At 39.4% G+C, this 23,066-nt stretch overlaps 1 protein-coding gene across 7 annotated transcripts in view; it reads right to left on the bottom strand.

The window, feature by feature from the left end:
- SBF2 (SET binding factor 2) overlaps positions 1–23,066 on the bottom strand; it is a 234,178-nt gene that overhangs the window by 78,774 nt on the left and 132,338 nt on the right. For all 7 annotated transcript variants that reach the window (XM_059848847.1, XM_059848850.1, XM_059848852.1 and 4 more), the window contains exons 7-16: positions 20,076–20,208; positions 19,009–19,117; positions 18,315–18,428; positions 17,461–17,538; positions 15,669–15,782; positions 15,021–15,149; positions 14,179–14,277; positions 11,732–11,936; positions 9,323–9,432; positions 7,658–7,807 (exon numbers count right to left, since the gene is read on the bottom strand). In XM_059848847.1, coding sequence (XP_059704830.1) covers positions 7,658–7,807; positions 9,323–9,432; positions 11,732–11,936; positions 14,179–14,277; positions 15,021–15,149; positions 15,669–15,782; positions 17,461–17,538; positions 18,315–18,428; positions 19,009–19,117; positions 20,076–20,208 — 1,241 coding nt within the window. The remainder of the gene's footprint in view (positions 1–7,657; positions 7,808–9,322; positions 9,433–11,731; positions 11,937–14,178; positions 14,278–15,020; positions 15,150–15,668; positions 15,783–17,460; positions 17,539–18,314; positions 18,429–19,008; positions 19,118–20,075; positions 20,209–23,066) is intronic.

Raw genomic sequence — 23,066 nt, 5'->3', positions numbered from 1 at the left:
TGCTTTATTTACAGCAGTGAGCAGAGCACAAACACATGTCTGCTTTTCATCACGACAACCAAAAATATTCAGAACATGGAGTTATTAGGAACACTTGGCAACCACAAGGCCACAATTAACAGTAATGATCACTTCAGAGCAGCCAGGGCTCACCATGCCAACCCTCCAAGGAGCTCCATGGCTCCAGTGAGATACCTGTGTGTGAGCAAACACAGGGGAGCACATCCTGCACCAGCAGCAAATGTGAGAGGGTTGGACACAAGGCCAGCAACAAGGAGACATCTTTGAAGAGTAAAGCCTGAGTAAAGCCTGCTCCAGCTGCCCAACAGCACAGAGATCCCCCTGGGATGGATGGGTTTGTAGCACCCTCCCCACCCTGCTCAGGGAAATTCCCCTGTGAGCCCCAAAGCTGCAACCAGCCAGAGCAGCTGCTGGGGCCACTGCTCATGTGCAGTTCTGCTTGTTCTTGTATTAAAACCAACACCCCCCTATCATTTAATATTTTTATACAACATTAAGCAAAGACCTTAAACCAAGGCTAGCCTGCTCTGGCATGCCTGTGCCCGTGTGTGTACACACGATGTGCACACATGGAGGGCAGGAGGAAGTGTGTGAGCACCACATGTTGTGGGCAGAAGCCAGGAGGGAAGGGAGGGAAGCTGAAGGCAGATGCAGGAAAGGACAGCACGCCATGGGACTCTCATTTCTGCTAATCCCTCTCTTTTCCTTTCCTTAAGTAACAGTCTTGTGCAACAGGCCTGCAGGGCAGGTCCATGCAGAAGTCAAGATTAACAGAAGCAGGGGCTCGGAAGGCTGCAGGAAAACAGCAAACAGCAACTTGGGAATTTCCCTGCCACACACGAGCTCATTCCTGAACAGCACTGCTGGCACAGCCCCCGTGTGAAGAGCAGCATGGTTTTCTGCTGCCTGGTCACCAAAAACCCATCCTTGCTAAAACCACAGAGGCAGTTTAACAGAGCTGGAGAGAACCCCCTGGGGCATGGGCACACATGCAGAATCAGCCAGACACCTCGCTGGGGACACCACTGCACACACTCACGTGCCCAAGGATGCCACAAGGAATTACCTGGATGCTGTCACCTACACAGGGAGAGTCCTGGCCCAAGGAATGGTTGCTGCCACACCAAAGGAGCCACCTCCCTTGTCACCTGCAGTGTAGGGAACAGTGACTGGCCTCCAGCAGGGGTAGGGAAGCTGGCAGTGCCATGACAGCAGCACACACACACCCACTCCATGACACAGATACAGGCAGCCCTGCAAAGAAATCAGCTCTGCTTTCTGGGTCTGACAAAGAGACACCCTTGACTGCAATCTCCCAGGACTCTGCAGCCATCCTATGATGAGTACAACAAACAGAATGCTCCTCAGAGCAAAGGAAGGAAAAATGAGAACTGATCAACAATACAATCTTTTCCAGTGTGCTTCCATTTTTTTTTCCAGAGAAATTATGTGAGCATTATCAGTTCAATGTCAGTGCAATGATGTTCTGATACTGTGCAATCTCTTGGGAAAAAGACATTATCAGAAAGTAAAATAAGTTGCTAGTCTTGAATCTAAGTCCAGAATTTTATAGGTGGACCCCTAAAAAGCCACCAGGATGATAATGCTGTTATTTCTGCTCTTTGGAAATCATGTATCAGAGAAACCATATGATGTGACCAAAAAACCCTACCAAAATCATGTTCAGTACAACACAGAATTAAATCTGGAAGCTTGAAGCCCAAGCCTTAAACACTGCCATCTCCTTTTTTCCCCACTTAATTAATACCATTACTACATCTAACATGATGAGAAAGTTCAAACTGGTAATAACTGATGAATTAGTAGAATTAAATGTGGACCTGTTAAACTCTCATGATTTCTCTTCATCTCTGACCTTCTATGCTTTAAAACATTTTTAAATATTTTTAAATAGTGCTGTTTTTCAAACATGAATTCTGAGACACTGCTTCCAGGAATGCAAGTCAAACTGAGTAACAAAAGACAGGTCACGAAATAAAAATCCAAAAGGAGAGAAATCTACTGTAACCCTCCAAAATAAAGATGTTTAGCAACATAGTTTTCAACATAAAATATGAGAAATGCTATCTCATGTAACCTTCACATTGCCAAGAATTTGAACCATATGACACACACACCGAGCTGATTTTCTCTCAGGAATAATAAAATCTTTCTTGTTATTGGACAGTACTTGCAAACCTCTGAATTCTGAGAGCTGACTGATAGGTTTTTAGACTTTATCTGGGGGCAAAATACAATACAAAAGTCACTTGCCTTAGAAAAATAAATTTAATATTACTTATAGAATGCCACTGTTTCTAATTTTGCTTATCAAAGTTTCTTTCACAACAGACTGCATAGCAAGTGCTACAAAGAGGCCCTTACTACACCTAAGTGATACAAAAAAATCACAAGTAAAGTTCCAGAGGCAAAATAAATCAGGGTTATCTTCCATCTGCTTCTGGCCAATGGTGGAGAACAGATGATGGCCCAGATGTGCCTTTGCTGTAACCTACTACAGGTTACATTTTTAATTTTGTCCTGGTTGCTACTAAGTTGTGTTTCATACTGTACACCACAAGTATACTTCTAGAATATTCAGTATAATCTATTTAAAAGATAAACACCTGGTTATTGCCACTAGGGAAAGCCCCAGTGATCTCCCAGCAACTACCTAAAGCACTAAAGCAATGACTGTGAGTTGACTGTTAAAGACATTCTCCCAGTTGCAGTGGTACAACACGTGTCTGCTGACACAGATGTGACACTGGAGCAGGTCCCAAACCAGCACTGGTGACTGTGCAACTGTCAGATTAAATCACATCACCAGAAGACCTCACTCCTTCCCTGCAGCTCAAGACCAGAATTTTGAGTATTTACGTATTTATCAGTTTGATGCACAATTTTTCCACTTGAACCACATTTAGATTGAGAATCCAGATGTCTGGGGCAGATGTGTTTTCCAATTTGACTCACATTTGCCAAACAAAAGCATTAATATGCAGTTAGGCAATATTACTGACCAACATCTTAGAGAGGCAGTGTTGTACTGCAGCATCCTGGAGCTCTTCCTTTGAAACAGAAGTTTTATCTGTTCCAACCACCCAACAAAGGTGTCTCACAGTCCTGCATTATCTGAACAGAATCTTTCCCCAGAAATAAATTTTCTTAGGAATACTTACTGTTAAATATTTTATGAAAATTGCTTTGAATGTCTTTTTAATATGAAAATCACTTCAGGGTATTAAGTACCATCCTCACAGTGTATTCAGGCCTCTTCTTGCTTTTACCACCATTTAATTTATCAAATTATGTGCAACTACATTTCAAAATACAGTGTTCACTTGTTGTTGCCAGAGGAAAGTTAGAGAGACAGCTGAAATTCTGGACAAGTTATGACTACAATAAATAAATGGAGAAATATGCCAGCTGAGCCCTGAGATGGTTTCTGCCAGGATTTCTGAACAAGTATTAAAAATACAATGTGTTGTTGAAAACATCATTACATAGAAGTGTATCCCTGCTTTTAAAAAAGGGCTTTTCAGTTGCAAAAAAAGGTTAAGTATTTATTTCTGAGATGTCAGCAAATATTATTATAGAAAATTAAAACATAAAGAAAAATGTTTGAAATAGCAATTTATACGGAACTGCAAATTTTTCTGAAGTAACCACAGCAGAGGAAAGAAAGTATGACAGAAATTGTGTTTAGAGCTGTAATTTCCCATTTTTATCTGCAGTAGTATCTGTCTGAATAAACTGAATTGTCAATCAATAAATAAAGCTTTCACAACACTGCAGGTTTTTTAACAGTAGTTTAGTCATCCAGCATATGGAACAGAACATAATGCTCCTGCTCCTCTATCAAAGGTAATAATCTCTCTGTAAGACAGGCTGATTTGAAGGTTTGCCATAGTACATGATTTTTCAGGGGGAAAAGTCTTACTCAGGGCATGACAACAAAGTTTTCAGCAAGTGGTCAGTGACAACTCCTAGCAGATATAAAATAAAGTAACTGGGGATTTAACTGCTCTCATCAGAAGGTATCTGCTTTAATCCAGGACCATTACAATCTCCATGGAATTTTGATCATCCTACAACTGAAATCTATCAGAAATACTTCTCTCATTCCTACTTCAGCAGCAGTAATTGCCAATGCTTCTCAGACACAGAAGAGCATTACAGTACTGCTGTCAGTGCTGTAACACTCCAGAACTGACTTGCTGCACCATACCCCACTTTAACTTCATTTGCAAGGCCTCCTACAGTCCACCACGTGTGCTAAAGAAGGCAGATTAACATGAAACTCCAAAGCAGTATTCCACAAATCATAAGCCTATTAAAATCTGCAGGTTCTACCTGTTATCAGTTGAAAGAACAACAGCTTAAAACAATGCCCCTCTTGGACTAAGAGAACTCAAGCTGACAACCACCAGAGGTGCTGCAAATCCAAGTTTTGCCATCTCTAGAGAAACTGGTGAAATACCACCCCCACCTCTTCCCAGCTGCAAAATGGCTAGATCAGATCCTTGGGGAAATACAGCCCATGGAATTGTAAAATCCAACAGCTATTCACTTGAAGCAATAGGAGGAGGAATTTATTCCACTTCCTTAATCTCTTCTCAAGCCAGACAGACACGAGACCAGCAAAAATATACATGGTGGGATTATCCCAAGCATTTTGTTAACATACTGCTCTTCATGCACAAAATGAGTACACAGGAGCTCTGAGAAAGCATCTGACCTTTATTTTTGTGGACTCCAGTAAAAACCAGAAAACAGATTCTATTAAATGAAAAAACCTGCCACTGGACAATCAGAAAAATCTTGACTAGCAATGGAGGGCTCTGCACTAGACTTGCAATCTTCCTGATTTTGTAACAGCTGGCACTTCACAGCAAGACAAAGAATTCCTAGAGATGGCCAATCTGCATCTCTTCTAATTCTTAGTGTTCTGTGTCTTTTAACAGACACTGCTTAAATCACTCGGTCCTGTGACCTGCAGCTAACAGAATTCATGAGTCCACAGCAAAATGCTGACTTGCTGAGTTTGCAACAATTCATCTTCTCATCAGCAGAGGTTTGGTGGCTGGAGAGCATCAGATTTCCCACCTGAATGAGCAGGTGAGACTGGAGTGTCCCAGGGCAGGCCATGGGGCTGGAGCTGCCTGCACACAGGTCCCCACTCACCCAGTGTGTCCAGCAGGGAGCCAGGGCTCTGCCACCTCTGCCAGGGCATTCCCTTCCCCTCCTCCCAGCTGTTGGGTCACCCTCTCCATGCTGCAGCCTCAGCAGGATTTCAGTTTGCATCTTGCAGAAGCCAGTGGGATGGTGCACTATCATTAACAGAAAATTCTGCTGGTAAGACTGAGGCAGGTTCTACAATTCCAGTGGTTCAGTGAGGTCTGAAAGCCCCACTGCAACCTAACTCTGCCCCAAAACCCCATCAATAATTAATGGGGTATTTCCCTAAAGCTTCACTACATCTCCAGTTAGGACCACGTTTCTTCAATTAGATTTTTGTGTCTTTTAACAGACACTGCTTAAATTACTTGGTCTTATGACCTGCAGCTAACAGAATTCATGTGTCTACAGCAAAATGCTGACTTGCTGCATCCCACTGCAGCAAGGGCAAACTTATTTAAGATCCTGATAAAGTGCTTTTTTTCTTGAATGGATACAGGGAAGCTCCAAAATGTCACAATTTACACATTGTTTCAAATAACACACTTGAGCAAAGTGCACAGACAAATTATAAATCACGGTTTTATCTTAATAAATAACTTCATATGTCATAAAAGGAGATGTTAAAAATACTTGCTTCCAACTCACTGCCCAATGTCAGGAGTTCAGATGTTTTCATGTTGGCCATGCTTAACTTCTGAGAAATGAAAACTTCCATTTCATATTTTCAAAGATATGAAAATACTGTTGGTGGGGGGAGGGAGGCATGAAAACTGTGCCTCCTTATTTGACCTCCTTCCCCTGCATGATTTGAGTTATATTTGCTAGTTTTATTGAAGAAAAACAAGCCTATTTCAATTTCAGTAACTCTTCAGACACATTCATTTCCTTGAACTTGAGCTCCTTCTTGGGCCTTCAAATCACCAAGATGGGAAAAAAAGCTTTTCCTCCAGAGCAAAATTGGCTTTAATTATTTTATTAAAAGGTGATGTCACTGTTGCTTTCCTCAGAAAAGTAAATTTCATTTTCTTCTGCTATCATTTTTCTAAGATACAGAAATAAAGGGGATTTGTAGTTGACATGGCCAGACAATCCTGCTTTCTGGTTTGAAAGAAAATTTCTAACTCTGGAATACACAGCGGCACAATATTCCATTAGTCATGATTTTGGACAGAAAAATAGAGTTTCACAGATAAATTCAATTTTTCTTCCAACTCTAAGGCTAAATTTAGGGCTTAGAAAAGGTGAAGAACTGTGTCAAAAAGCAGATTCTAGGTGCTGTGTAATTTTAGCCAGTCAACTTCAGTTTTCATCTGCTGACTGCAGTAGTTTTGCTTTTAAGACCAATGCTCAGACAAAGATGAACTTCTTTCACAACAGTGAAAAAAAACCTCACTGTGAACAAACCAGAAATGCAACAGACAGCAAAACTTGCATCTGATGGTGACCTGAGAGAGCATTTGCTCAGTCAATGTTAATTTATTTCTACACTTCAATGAAAGTGGCATTTAGCACTCACCTTTTAAAAAATGTGGGTCAACCTTTTATAAGTTATTGCAGAATAATTTCAGTGGGTTTTAGGTTAGAGGAGAGTGGGATTAAAACACTAAGGCCTCCATCAAGTCCCTAATTTGATACAATAACTTAGACAGGGTCAACAAAAGAAAAATTATAACCAAATGTGATCACATTACAAATTAATAAAAATACCACTACATTCTCAGACAAGAGACATGTAAGAAAACATGTAAGTCTATAAAATATTTCAGATGATGAATTGAGAACAAGTGAAGGTAAAACAGACCAAATATTGAAATGAAAGTCAAAAGAAGTCACCCACATATTTTGCTTTCAGAGGTAGCTGCCACCATGTGTTGATGCTTATTCAGCACATAATAATTTGTCAGTAGAATTAACTTTGGAGATGAACTGCAAACACTTGCAGTGAGTTTCTGACCAACTGTGACAAGCAGAACTGCCACCATGAGCCACAGAAGCAGAAAGTATGCTTTCTTAAACTCTGTTTAAACAAGGAAGACAAACTTCTGGGATTTTTAAGTGAGCAGTGGTTGATACACATGTTAGGAAACTGACCTGGAAAAGCCAAGACCCCCTCATTTAAAAAAAAAGGCACTTCAAGCCATTAAGTTAACTCATTTCACTACGTATCAAAACTAAATTGTATCTAAATTATTAATAATGGGAACAGTTTTCTTTCTGCTTGTCACATCAGGCAGATCTGTACAGACCTGAGTGTTTTATTCTTTCAACCACAAAATATCTTCAATGCACCATCAAGGAGTATCTGCTACATCACCACAGCACACAGTCGAGCAATTTGGACACGGTTGAGTAACTTAATGATTTTGCTTCTCCCCAACCCTCCAAGCAATTTTGCTCATCCCAACCCTAAAGAAGAGAAGGGCAATCCAGGCCCAAGGCCTGCCCAGGGTACCTGCAGGGCACAGTTCATCATTCTGACGACGTAGTCGAACTGCTGGTGCTCCAGGATGGCGCGGTTCTCCTTGACGTGCTGGCCCAGCGCCTGCGCCAGGCAGTGCCGAGCTGCCTTGCCCTTCAGGGCTCTCAGAGCTGCAGGCAGGGTCTGCAGGGAACAACATCTCACTGGATGGAAATGGAATGCAGTGGCACTACTCACACTGAACAGCATGCAATTTTTATTAAGAAACTGCAAGTGACAGTAAAGAACAACTCTGGAAATTATGCATTAGCTGGACTATCAAACTTTCACAGAATGGGTGATTTAGCCTGAGTTACCAAGTACTAAATTTTTCTCACATTTTTTTTCCAAATGCATTAAACAGCTTTTCTCACCTACACCTGTAAATAGAAATCCTTTAATGTGGACAGGCTGGATGTGAAATCAGAAATAGATTACTGTGGATGAAAGCAAGTGCTCTGCTCTGTACAGGCAGGCCAGGACTGGAGTTTGCCTGTCAAGGCTGGGCAGCACATTCTGGGATAAGCAATGAATGACAAATGGGTTCAGAAGTGGTATAGCTCTCATAGCAGTGAGGCCAATAGATTGTCATTGTTCATCCTAAACCAGGGCCACCAGAGTTTTTATATCAAAGTTTTAGAGGTGCAGCAAATGCTACAACAGTGATTACCAGCTATGGCCATTTAGGCTGGAGGTAACAGGTAAGTAAGGAAAGGCAGCCTATTTGCTTTTTCTTACTTACCTGTAAATTTTAGCATATAGAGGGACAAAAAACCCACTGAACTTGCCCATGTGTCTGGAAGTTGAATGAGGTTAAACACTACTGTGCTCTGCTTGGATGAAAACTCTTTAAAAGAGTTACACACTTGATTAGGACTTTTCCCACATGCATTTTGACACCGTAACTTGTAAATCAAGCAAAGGTCATTTTCTATCTTGATCTGTTCAGCATCACAGATATAGAGGTGATACTTCCCTGAGAAGTCAAAAAATTTCTTAAAATAATTTTACAGTCACTTTCATATGTAGAATTAGATTTGATTGTAAGTTTGAGTGATTGTTCTGCAATCAATAACAGAAAACTCTATGGACAGAATCTACAAAGCCTGGCAACTTCTCAGTGAAGAGAAAATAAGAATGTCAAGGATAACAACTTACTAGCACCTTTCAGGGAAGGCAGACCTGCCAAATATTTCTATTCATCTCTCAGTTCCATCAAATCACTGGTTTTTAAGACCAGCAAAATTGACTGTACTGAAAATTTCCAGAGAGCATTGGCTGTTAGACACCAAAGCACATATGTATGCCTTTTGTCTGCATTCCTTCTAATTAATGCTGCTAGACCAATACACATCCACCTCTTAAAGGAAAAGTTATGTGGACAATGCTACTTATAACAGTAATGAATTTTGCAAAAAGGGTTTTCAGCTCGCCCATGTAGGATTAGAAACAGGTTTTCAAATCCATTAGCCTCATATTACACACAAGATTGTATTTAGATGATGATTTTTATTGCTTAGTTCATTCATTTAAATGGCCAAAATAATCCTTAGCATTTGTAGCAAGACTTCAAAATGTACTTTGTGATTAGGCCAGTCTCTATTTGCTCATTAACAGAACAGAGAGTAATTTGGGAGAATTAAAATTTCATTTTATTACCTTTTCAGTCTCCAGAAATTTGTTTTCAAAAATGAACGAGATGCAGTTTCTAACAACTTCCAGCCTTTGAGCACTGTTGAAAACTGTGCTTCCTTTTTCCATTATGGAAACTAACAAAGAAAAAAAAGAATATACATCTGTGAAATGCCTGCAAGAACCACAAAGAATACCACGAATATATTTTAAAAAATAATTACTGTGTCCTCCCTTTTATTCTGTTAAGCAAATACATTTGCAGGCAGATGGGCACACAAGATTCCAAAATCTCTGGTTTTCCTATTCCATCTGAAGAGGAGAGTGCTCTGAATTGTAACTGGATTAGTTGATTCTCTTAACGTTTGTCCTCATGGTCTCATACAGGCACAAAGAGATTATAACCTCTAACATACTGATGAAATACATAAATAAACACAAATTAATAATAAATGTGTGTGTTCTGCAGTGAGTTACATAGCCTTGCATATTTTGTAGCAGTAGATAACTATTTTTAGATGACCATGACAAGAATTCTGAAACACGGAATAGAACCTGACAAACCTGTTCTCTTACCTTGATTCCAAACTGTTGAGATCTTATTTTCTCAATGCACTGTTTTGTCCAGATGTTTCAACAAAATTCAGAAAGCAAGAACTAACATTCTCTTTTCTCCATAATATCAAATAAATAGTATCTAAATTCAGGATATGCCTTTCTAGTAGATAATAATGAGCTACTTATATCCAAGGATTCTGAGGCACAGCTCAGCAGGGAGTGCAAGTGTGAAAGCTGTTCCTCAGAAAAAAACCAGCAAACTCCCTGCTTTGACACAGAAATTAACTTACTAAAAAAAATCCCTTCTCTTGCAACTAGCCTTTTGAAGAAAGACAACAGAACACAACCACACATCCTTTAAATTTTCTATAAGTACCAGATTCAATGATACAGTCAACAGCAAAGGCAGGTGAAGAGAGTTCATCCTCCTCTTGCATAAACCCAAAGAGAAGCAGGCCTGGCCAGGGCCTCAAGAGGCCATCTAGTTCACCCTGCTGTCCCTAGACAGGATCAACTCTATTTATGTTATTTCTCATGTTTGTCTAATGTGTTCCCAATGTTCTGTGATAAGAGAGACTCCAAGGCTGCACAAGAAATCCACTCAACAGCCTTACCATCCTCATTTTACCATGTCTTGCTGACAAATAACTCTATTTTTGTGCTGCAATTAAACCCATTATTTCTTATCATTAGAGATTATTCCCCTTCTTTTTCTCACTGTCTCTGGTATAATTGAAGCCTGCTATTTTGTGTCCCCTCAGTCTCCTAGTTCTCAGTCTAAACAACTCCCCATCTTTCCTTGTAGGTCACATTCTCTGGACCACTGGTCATTCCTGTTGCTTTCCTATGGACTCCCTCCAACAGAGCCAAAAATGGAGACAGTCTTCCAGTGTCCAAACATGGACACAAACATCCAGCTGAGGTCTTACTAAACACAATGAAAAGATTCCTCCATGGGGTTCACTGACTGCACTCCTGTTTACACATCCTACTAAGATGTTTGGCTTTTTTGCAGCAGCTTGATAGAGTTGGGTCATGTTTGCCCTACAGTCATTAAAGTTCCCAAATTAATTTCTGAAGAGCTGCTGCCTAGTCAGGCGAGCCTGCCTATGCAAGCGCCATACCTTATTTGAAGAAAAGCAGTAGAGAAGGAAAGAATTCATTGGAGTCTTGTGGTTAGATATGTAATTTTTAAAGATGGATTTGAATTCTTAGGCCATCCTTCAAGTTTTGTTGACTAACCATACTGGTTTATGCCACCATTCACACCGATGACTATGACTATGAGTAACAGAACTTGCTGGCACTAAAATTAAAATGACAGGCCTACAATGCCCACATCTGCTCTTTATGCTTAAATATAGGTATATTTCTTTTGAGACAGATGCTAGCTTCGCTCTTTGCCTTTTTCCAGCAATTTACATGCCTTCCACTGGGTACCAGAGGAGGAACTCAAACAGTTCAAAGCTTGGTTCAGCCAGTGCTACAAGTGACCTGTGCTGATACTTAACAGGCCTGGCTGATACAGTATCTAGTTTAATTGTTCAACTCAGTATCTAGTTTAATTGTTCAACTCAGTATCTAGTTTAATTGTTCAACTCAGTATCTAGTTTAATTGTTCAACTCAGTATCTAGTTTAATTGTTCAACTCAAAATCTAATTCAGATCAAATCCACTTTTGTTATTAGCAGTTACACCCCTCACTTTCTGGATGTTTGACTTAATAAAGGCAGATAAGAAAGGGCTTTCAAAATGGCAAAGGCAAACACTGGAGTCTAGGCACCAGAGTTTGCCACGATCGCTAAAAACACAATATTAACACAAAACTGGGAGCATCACCCATGAGAACCAGGTAGGACAGGGCACAAATGAACATACCCACGGGGGGACCTGCTGGAACCACGCACTTCTTGTCGCCACGGGTGGCAGGGGGTGCCCCCTGGCTCCTGGCCAGCCCCTCCTGCAGCAGCTCCTGCACGCGGCCCTCGTTGATGCGCGGGAAGGGCAGGATGTGCACGCGCAGGTGGGAGCCCTCCGTGGGCCGCGGCACCTTCTGGAACGCCATGTGGGGGTTGGGGTTCTCCTGCAGGGCAAGAGCAAAAGGTCACACCCCAAATCAATCCTGCAGTGCTACCACCTGCCCCATCGAGTTTTGCTGCTGTTTGGACAATCTCCCATTCCCAAAAGATTAAGAAGTCAAACATTTAATGCAGATGATCAATAAAATGTTTCGTATTCACATCGCCCTTGACTCATTAACTTTAATATTTCCAACTTTCTTAAAGGCTTTTATAAATTTTTTTTTTGGTCATTGTGAAAAATTCAAAACAAGTGCAAAAGAAAATCCCTGCTTAACTTAGGCTGATTTTATGCAAATTATTAATTAAGGACTTGAATATAAACTGGTATGACAGTCAAGCTCTTCATTACAGACACTATCTACCACCATGCATAGGATCACAGCTCACATTTCCAGGGGTGCAGGAATCAAACAAAATGGGTATTTTCATCTCTTCATTCAGTTATTCTGGCATTACCATCAATCACATCTGAATTTGCTGCTGTCCAATTTGACTCTGCGCTGTTCCTCATTACTGGCTACATACCACTGCCAAAGAGTGCTATCCATCAGTGAGGGCTCTCTTGTAAATGCACAATAAGTTTGGAAGAAAACTTGTAAACAGGAGCTTAATGCTGTTGTTTACAGGAGCAAAAGGCAACAAGGAGAGCAAGTGCATGAACTTGAGAACCAGCAGACAAAACAGAGCAGCTACTTAGCCACATGCATTCTCTGCAAAGGAAAATTTTATGGAACAAGGCAAAAATCCAGGGGCATGAGAGCAGCAGATGCCAGGGGAAGCAAGGAAGAGAAAGGGAACACAGACTCAGGAGGGGGTAACAGAAGACAGAGAGCAGAAAACTCCAGAAAGGGAGAGTAATTGCTCCAAAATCCATTTCAGTGAGAGGAGAGATTCAGAGGAAATACACAGGAAAAGTTACTTTTATCTTGGACATCACAAGTGTCATGTCAGATGCACATGCTATTGGGCTAATTAAAGGTCTAATGCCTTGGATTGTCCACCTGTGCCAGCAAGACTGATGCAAACATTATCTCTCCCCAACAGAGAGATGGCTCTGTCTCTCCCTTCTATCTGAACTGTCACAGCTACAATATTGTGATTATTAAAACTGTGAAACAAGATGTCAAAATACATCAAGCAGTCTGTTTAAAATCAGGCAGCTCCAGGCACAGCCTAAGCAGTGTTACTCATCACCTATGTTTAGTCAAAGACAGGTGCATGCACAAACTCCCAGAAATCTGACTTCTCAAAGCACAAAGTCCTAGATTTAGTGAATAGCAGTGTGTGCTCCTGGGAAGTCACTGACCCAGTGGGAGTGAAGGAGCAGGTCAGCCACAATGGTATAAATAAATCTCATCATCAGAAAAGACACACAGAACACAAAAGAAACCCCAGAGCTTAGCAGCATTTGGTAGTTCTTGTGAGGTTTTTTTTTCAGACTTGTAGGTGTAAAGCACAGTTTTGGGTTAGTGGGATGTAGAAAAGAAAGGGTGACAAAGGTGTCAGCTGATGGTGTCTTAGATAATGCTCTGTGGAGTCTAAATAACCACAGAAGTGTGAGGGGGAGGGAGATCAGTCTATGCCAAAAAAGCCCACAAACCTCAAAGCAAACAAAAAATCTAAAACCCACAAACAAAAAAAAACCCATCCCAGAAGCAGCTAATGGAATGGTAAGAGACTTTATAAAAGCATTATGTAAAATAAATATGATATGAAGGCAAAAATTAAACTGGAAATGGAGTTGTTCAAGAAACAGGCTGCAAAAAATGAAATAATGCCTGCTGAGCATGCAAACCAGGGTGACTGGCTCAGGAAAGAACTGCTGGAAGTACACATTATGCCACGGTGTATAAAATACATGTATTATGTATATTATATTATACACATTATAAATGGGTAATTTTCACCTGGAAAACTGCTGAGAGGCAAGAAAAGAGATGTATTTGGCACAGACAGGTTGTAGCAGAGAAAATAGCAGTTACAGACCTTATGTGAATACACACTAAGAACAGATAAGTAGTTGTACCTGTATCTAAATCAATATTAGCACTAATAAACCACTGGTATTATGTTGAATTCCCTTTGCATGTACAAATTTCAAGATCTTTAAATTTTGCCATAACGTAGGTGATGACTAGCACAAACAGTCACCTCCATTTTCTGGACACTGGATCACTCTGAGAAATCAGACTTTTCAATGTTACCATCTCAACTCTCCAGATGCAGCAGGTACAGACAACTTACATTTTTGAAGAGCTGTTCTGCAAGTTCTCTAACATGCTTTATCATTTTTGGTGGATTGCCCTCTTCAGCTTTAATTCTTTCGACTTCAAAGGCCACCAACTTTTTTTAAAAGAAGAAAGAATAAAAATGTTGATAATTCAACTAAAAAAAATGTTTTTCCTATTTAAGTTATGAAATGTTACTCTTACATTGAAACCAAGGAAAGAAAGCTGAACACTGAAAAATGTGTGAGGTCACGTTGCTCTGGAACATGAAACATTTTCAGTTCCAGGTGCAGCATTTGTTACCAGACAGAAAGTCCTATGTACCTAAAGCAGTCCTTTCACACTTCTGTACCTCAATCCAAATTTCTCACAGGTACCACTACTACAACACAAAATTAATATTACACTCTATTCTTACTCTACATTCAACTCAAAACCAACACTGGAAAAACAACAGCATTGCTTTTTAAAATGAATTTTTTTTGTCTCAGTTTACATTCTTGGATATGTATTTAATGTAATATTTCTCTATGAGGTTGTTAGCATTTCAGAGAATATAATTAAATTACTGAAAATAATTCTGTACTAGCACATGCAATGTATTCTGAAGCTACAGATCTGACAACAGGAACAGCAATACTCAAGTTTACACAACTATTTACCTTCACACATATAAGGGGGCATAATTTTATGAAAGTAAGCTAGAAATATCTCCTTAGCAGAAAATAAGAGTGGAGATGATTAGTATAAACTTGATACAATAAACACTGGGGATTCAGAAGCATTCCAGTGGTTTTTCCAATGCTGAAATATCACAGTAAATTGTCATTTACTTGGGAATACAGAAACAGTTTTCACCTCATCAAAAAGATCACAGGTTCTGAAGGGAGGACCCCTCTCTGACACAAAGCCAGCAAATGCCATTCCATTGAGCACTTTGGTTAGAAAGTCATTCTCAATTAAGCCTCGCTGGCCCAAGAAGGCTGCCTGCAACAAAGACAGGAAAAAAATGCAACTTTTTTAATCAGCATCAAACTTACAATTACAAGCAACTGTTACATATTAGTTAAACATTTTCACCAGGCTGTCAGCTTACACTAGAAAGTGGAACTAATTAAATTTTTTACTGTACATAGTATCTTTGTATACCTAAAAATTTGAAATTTGTTGCACACATTTTTTAAATCTCACAGGTAATAAAAGAGAAAACTAGTACCTTCAAGCAATGTGTTAGTACATACAGAGGTTTTCAAAATTCCACAGTGATTCCTCAGATGTTTATTTGTATTAAATTTCAGTGTTAACTTTGTTGTACATTTCTGTCCTGTCCCTGCAACTGGTCCCACTAAAACACACTGATACTGTGCTATCCCAAATGATGGGCTTATCACGTGCAGATAACTTTATTTACATTTTTAAACTTCGCCACTTGTTCAAAAGGCAGGCTCGTGGAAATAACATGGCACAAAGGAACACCACAAACACACAGAACTGCTCCTCCTTTACCTTGTGGAAGTGAATGACAGGTTCAGCATGAATTCTGATCAGCTGAAGACACGACCTGTAGCCTTGGAAGAGCTGTGCAAAGAGCCTCAGGAAGATTGCTCGCACTTCTTTGTCCTGCAAGCAGGAATTGAATTGTCAGAGCATCCTCACACCCTACATTTCTCCACCCTTTGTAGGAATCTGTATGAGAAATGCCTACAGCTCCCTGAGTGCAGCAGTGCAGCCCATGAAGCAGAGATGTTCCTACAGGGATGAGGTTGTCTCACAGCATGGTCGGGGTTGGAAGGGACCTTAAAGGCCACCAGGCTGCCCTGCCCTGTCCCCAGATGGCCATGGCAGATCCTGCACACAGCCACCCTTCAGCCCTGCTGGCCTTTGCTGGGCCTGGGCACAGGCTCTGGGCAAAGCCAGGGGGGCTGAGGGGTGGCCATGTCCTGAACCACCCAAATGAGCTGCCATGAGAGAAACCCGATGTGAAATAAAGGAAAAAAAAAAGGCTATTTTAGCCTGGATTCATTCCCTAAAATAACTGTGGCCTTGAAGCACTACACAGGCAGTGTCCTCAGAGTGGGCAGGGGCAGCAGGGAGTAGCAGGAGCCTGAGGTGGCACCGCTGCTGCTGCAGGAGGCAGCCTGGGAGCATTCCACTCCAGCCTCCAGCTGCAGCTGTGCCACACTGCTCCAGGATTGCCCAGGCAGCTCTCTGGCACCCTGCGAGTCACATCCTCACCTGCCAACTTCCTGCCACCAAAACAAGCCAGAGTTACTCTAAAAAGTTGAAAATAGTAGGGCTTTAAAGTCCTGGATTATTTATTCAAGAGAGGGCTTACACAGACACCACCAGATCAATGGAAATGATGTGAACAGCTGGGGCAGTGACATCTCCACCTGGCCCAGGTGCCACTAGACTGACATCAAATCCTGGGCCACCCTATTGTTTTATCTCATCAGCCATCTCAAAAAATCTGAGGTCCCAAAAATTCCTTTATTACCTCAGGTTTTATGGTGTTATGTTACAAACTCTAATTTTAAATACTACACACAATATTTACTATCAGATAACCAGCTCACCAGTGAAGTAACAACCAAATTAAGTAAATTACAGCCTGGAATTTATTTTTACAGATAAAAGGAATATATAAAATGATATAAAGCTGGAATATATTATTGGAGTGTTCTACTAGATGGTTGTTTATTCTGCACTGGAACATGATCCATGCTGTTCTATTTTTATCTTAAATTTTGTATGGCTCACTTTACTGACAGATATGCTCATTTTCTGCTGCTCTCCAGGATTTTAACAGGTACATTTGTACCCTGACTTCTTTGACTACTTGAAAACAGGTAATTTCTTTCAAATTTCACAAAATTCTTATTTTGATACAAAATTATATTAATTTGAAACTTTTCTATTCAAATTGAGATCTCAGCTGAATTCTTCCATTTGTTTAGATGAAGTCTGGATAACATTCCCTGTCTTCAGCAATGAAAAATCTCAATCTTAAAGCCAGAAATAAGTACAGCAAATATATTGTACCACCCAAGAGTTTCACATTTTCAAGCTATCCAAAAATCCCCAATGTGTGTTCTTACACTGAACTGGCTTTTGGATTTTATAAAACTTCTAACCCATCAGAATGCTATTAAAGGGAAAAATGCATTTCTTAGCTTCACCAGTAATACTATAAATATATGGAAAAGTAAACACAAATTCTTAAAAGGAAGCTAGTCTAAAATTTCAACAGTTTTCCACTTATGAAAGTAAGACACAGAAAATAAGACAGAAATCTTACCAGCATTTTTGAGTGTGATAAAGCTGTTCGTGGGGGAGGGAATGCATAATCTGCTGTTTCCAAATCAGGATGCAAAACCTAGAGAATTTTGAAAACATAATTTATTTCTTTTCCTTCATTTTGCTGAGAAAAAGACTTTTTTCCTCCCTTTCTCAAATTCACTGACATTCAGTACCTCAACTAATAAATTGAGTTAAATTGTGAAGACTGTATGGAAATAAAGATGGAATTAACTTCTCAGCTTCAGGTTTCTACATGTCAGTTAAACTCCTACCACAGCCCATGAAAATGATCAATACCATGAGGGATTTTAGAGTCAATTCAGCTGAAACACATTAACTGACTAAAAATTCTTCTGTTTAAGACAAGATTTGCTCAAAAGCCTCCAAATAAGGTGATTTCTATTTTATTACAATGACAGCAAAAAACACAAACTGAAGTGCTTTTTATGGCAATTGCCTAATGAGGAATTCATCATTCCTAAATTCTGAAGCAGGGGTCATCACACAGATAAAATTAAAAGCTTTATTAATTTGCTAAATTTCAAGAAAATGTGCAGTTGAAATGAATTTATAAACACAGAAAGGCAGCAGAACTGAGTAGTAATAATGGTTATTAAAAATCATTATAAAGGAAAAATCTCTTCCTCTTCAACAGTGAAAAGACATTTTAGATTTCCATTACTGATGATATCAACTTGAACTACAGAGCATTAACTCTTCTAAAAACAGGAATGATGCATGACTCATTCTATTAAATCTCATTTCCAGTGGGCTTGAAAGCTTAATATTGAAATTTTTCATTCTTTACAAATAGGTGAGAGGGTGAAAAGGGGGGATTTTATCTAAACATACCAGAGAAAGTGCCATTTGAGTCTGGTGTAGCAGTGGCTCTGGCAGCTGGGACAGATGAATACATTCAGGAATTTTAATTGTTCCTCCATCCAGGTCTGCTATGATTACATCTAACTGTAAGGGACAAACAGTAGAAGTGCATACAGTGAGCACAGCTTAAAAAAACACAACAGTTCAAGTTTCTGCACAATGATCTGCACATAAGTTTAAAGAAACAAATTAGAACAGTACCAACTTTAATGTACAGAATGTTTTTGATACAGGAAATGCTCCAAATACTTTCTATTACTGAATCTAGCCCTGAAAAATGAAATTAAACCAAAGAAAATGAAATTAGGCTAAACTTTCAAAGGTGATTTTTGTTTTTGGATGTTCCAGGTCTGTGTTCAGAGACATGAGATATCTAATAAGCTGTTTGCAAAGGAACACAGTGAAGGCAACTAGAGGTAAAATTTCCTGTCTCTAAGCACCTTTTGGAGCCCTGGTTCAGTTCCTCCAAGCACACACTTAAAAAGGGCAATATAAAACAACTGAAAATCCTAAGTGAATTGCTCAAACTCAGGACAAATAGATGACAAAGCAGAAATGGATCCATTCCTTCCCCTCCTGCACTAGAATCAAAAGAAGTCCCCTCTGCTGAGGGCTCAGGGCTGAGCTCAGGGCAGGCTCTGGCTGGAGGGGCAGCAATGCTCACCAGCTCGTGGATGTCATTGCGGAAGACGGAGTGCACCCCAATGATGAACGGGGTGGGGGAGCTGAGAACCTCCAGCAGCTGGGCAGGGAGAATTGGGATATAGGGATAACTGTGAAAAGAATAAAAGCTTCTGAGTATCCTTTCACATAAGGCAACTTTAAAAAAAAAAAATAAGCAGGGACAGTAAAGTTCTAAACAATACATTCATTTTAAAAACAGGATTTGTTTGTGGCCATATACCCACACTTCAGCCTTTTGTCAAATATCATTTTATAAGAAGTCTCTAAAGGAAATATTTTGTTTTCATCTTGAAATGCATTGTTTACTTGATTTGACAATTTAAAAAACTGTGTGTTCATCAAAACAACATCAAGAGCTGGATCTAAACTGATCAATGAATTTCTTCACCTAAATTATAGTTATTAAAAGTTTACATTCATTATTAGTTAAACATTAAGAAACATATTCCAAAACTCAGTTTCCAGTTCTTCCTTCTTATTGTATATTATAATGAAACCAATCTCTGAAATATTTGACAAAACAAGCTATTAAAATACAAGCATAGTTTGAAGCAGGTGAGTCAGAATTAGATGTTTCCTTCCTAAAATAACTTAAATTGATTGACATGAAGTTTTCCATTTCAAAATTCTGGATCCACCTGTGGCATTTTAGAGAGGATCAGTTTGTTGACCTAAAGTCATTCTTGCTGGACATTTGTCAGTGACTTAAAACTGACACACAGTAATGCAGCTGCTCTCTCTGAGCCACAGAATGTTCTGGGTTGTGAGTAGTGTTTCTACCCTACATTTGCAGGTGGAATATTTCTCCCTCAATTGTTTCCACTGCTATGATGCAACAAGATTTTTATTAATGATGTGTACACACCGGTATTTGCATAATGAATAACTCTGCTTATTTTACCAACTATAGCACAACTCCTTTTGTCTGGGACAAACAAAAAATAAAAGTTTTTTTTTTGTAATAAATTGTATTTGTGTCTGTAATAAAAGTTACAAAATTAGTTATAAAATTATTTAATGAGTTCAACGAATCCAAACTTAACTCACCTGTATTTGAGGGGAAACATCAAAGACTCCAGAGCCCTACAGGCATCACTGAGCCTTTGGAAACTTGCTGAGTGAAAGAGAACCTTATTTTCTGTAAGCACGGCACAGAATAAGCTGAGCACATTTTGAATTCCTTAAAAAAAATAAAATAAAAAGAAAGAACTGTAACAACATGCCAAAAATCTCAAAATTACATTAAAATGCAGTATTTTCTGGAGGGATTTTCAAAAAGCCTATGATAAACACATAAATTGCCTTGTTCCAAGTTTTTCTACCTTTTATTTGACTAGTGCAGCTTGTCTTTCAGCTTGCTGTAAAACTATCTGAATGTATTTCTACATTGCAGATACACTGTCCTCCATCTCCCTTTCAATACCACTTGCAAGGATTTCCACTTCTCAGCACAAATCCCAGCAATGCTCAGTGATGGCTTCCAACAGCACCACGTGCATCTTCTGCACAGCCTTCTGTGTATCCAGCACTCAATTCTGGTCACTGACCCAGGCTTAACTTCTAAACCTCTCTGTAACTCCAAGCAGAGGGGAAAAAAATAAAATCATCCTGCCAAGTTCAAAAGAAAATGAAAAGATTCCTACTGAACACATTCATACCTTATCCATTCCAGGAGTCAAGAGGTTAAAGAGGGCAGTAAGAGAGTTTTCACCATCAGAAAGACACTTAAAGGAAGAGCTGAATGTTTTAAAAAATCCCACTAGATTTAGGGTAAGACTCATGAATCAGATGATGGGATGCTTTTGGGGCTTTTTTAAGACAGTGTAATTTACCTAAGAGACAAAGCCATGTGCTTTCAGGGAAAACCAAAAATATATTTCCTTTAGGAAAAAAGTCCCATCCTGAGAAGCAGACATGCCTGACACATGTGAGATATGCTGAAATTTATGAAATTTCCTGAAATATGCTGGAATGTATGATGTTTCCCTGAGGACATGGCTTGTGTTATCAGTAAGACAGGCTGTATTACCTTCCCAAAGCTACTGCTTAGCTAGCAATAATGTCCCCAAAAAGAAGTGTGACTGTGGAGAGCCACTATATCCACATGATGATTAACACTTCGGTTTTATAAGTCTTTTTTTTAATTACATGTTTTGATAAATCTTTGTTCTTCCATTATGTATGCAGATTTTCTTGGCTGGAGTAAAGCTCAGTTCATAAACAGAGTGGGACAAAGATTTGGAGAGGGTTGTTTAGGAAAAGAAGAATTCATTCTAAGGACAAAAAAGTCAAACCACAAAATAACAGCTTGTGCTTCCAAACTCCATTCTCCAAGAGTCCCACAGAACTCACACAAGCAAAGGCAGAGGCTGGAGAGGACTGAGGATAGAGGGTTTGCCACAAGGCTCAGTGAATTACTGCTGCAAATGTTTGATATTATTGTCAGTGGCATCATTAATATTGTGCTAGTAGAAAACAAACTGCTGTGGAACACACAAGGACAGGATGATGATAAAAAGTCCAATTTGTTTCCTCACATGAATGGAACAGCCCCCAGCAGTGAATGGTTAGAAGGGAACTGGAAATAGTGTCCTTTGAACACAAGGTTAGAAACTGCTGCCTGCAGGTGGAAAAAATCTCAGTAAAAATTTAAAAAGTCAAATTGCCCCTTTTATGCAAAACTGCCCTTGTTTCTTTCCCAGAAAAATTTCAGTAAATATTTTGGAGTATACTTTTTGTTTTAAGCTAAGTTTTTGTTTTCAACTGGGCTTCTCACTCCCTTTCCTTCCACACCAAATGTCTTAGGATATCTAGGAATAGCTATTTTTTAAACATCTGACAATTTTTCCCTACAGTCAGACAGAAAGATTTTCAAACAGTGCTCTAAACACCTATAACATTTGGGCAGGTATTACTGAGGAAAATAATACCAAAACCCCTCACAAGTATTCAAAACATCCAGTACAATGAAACGCTCTAAAAAAGCCCTTCCTGTCATCAAAATACTTCCAATACAATTGAAAATTCTTGAAAGAGATGGTTTTCCTGTCTGCACATCTTGAAACCCAAACCTGAGTTCTGGAAGGCAAGAGTTCTAAAATACTTTTGAATGTCACTGACTTCCAACTTTGTTTTGGAAAGAATTAGAACATTCATTTACTGATGAAGAAGACTCAATTGAAACCAAGCTGTGAAAAAAAACCCAGCCTTTTTAGCTACATGATATTATTTTGCTGTGAATTATGATGATTCAAGAGTCTAGAAGGAGAGTTTTAATTCTAACACCTTTGAAAGTCATAAAACTTATCCAGTGTCAGCATTCTTAATTTCAAATCTCTTCTGAATACAGGCTTCCTCATCAGACACAAAACAATTCTCCAGAGTACATAACAACTGAACACTCCTGCAAAAAATTTACTAACAAAATGCATAAATGAAGGGGAAATCAGAATTTTCCTTATGTAGAAAGAGGACACCTGCAAGTACTTCACAGTATTTGAACACAGTGGTTGTAGATGACAGTGTCTCTCCCAGGGACTAGTAAAATGATACACTTTTGTATAAATAATAAAGGTAATCTTCATGTTCCTGCATAGTGGTAAAGTGTATATCTGTCTGATTACTATCTGCTTTTACCACTGTAAGAAATGGATTTTGTCAGCATTTTTTACAGAAGGTTCTGGATGTCAGTCAATGGAACAAATTTATTTCAATTACTCATCAGTGATGGTATGGTTTGTGAGGCTTTCAAAGTTTCACTAGGGAAATTAAGTCTGGTTTTGCTGCATTTTAGTGGCACAGGCATTTGTCAGTGCATCTTAATCAGCACCCCTCTGAGCTGATATTTCAATGAGTGCTCTCAGCAAGTATTTCCCACAGCTTAACTTGATGTCCCAGAGCAGAACACAAACTGCAAACATGCTTTCACTGCATTCTGGGAGTTGCTCTCCCAGATGTTCACGACGCTCTAACTGGCCATGGAAGGTGAATTTGAAATGTTCACTGCGATATGAATGCACCTGATGCAGCCCCAGCTGT

The sequence above is a fragment of the Haemorhous mexicanus genome, chromosome 6 (assembly GCF_027477595.1).
Source record: "Haemorhous mexicanus isolate bHaeMex1 chromosome 6, bHaeMex1.pri, whole genome shotgun sequence".
NCBI classification, from domain to species: domain Eukaryota; kingdom Metazoa; phylum Chordata; class Aves; order Passeriformes; family Fringillidae; genus Haemorhous; species Haemorhous mexicanus.
This window is presented reverse-complemented; position numbering and strand designations above follow the sequence as displayed.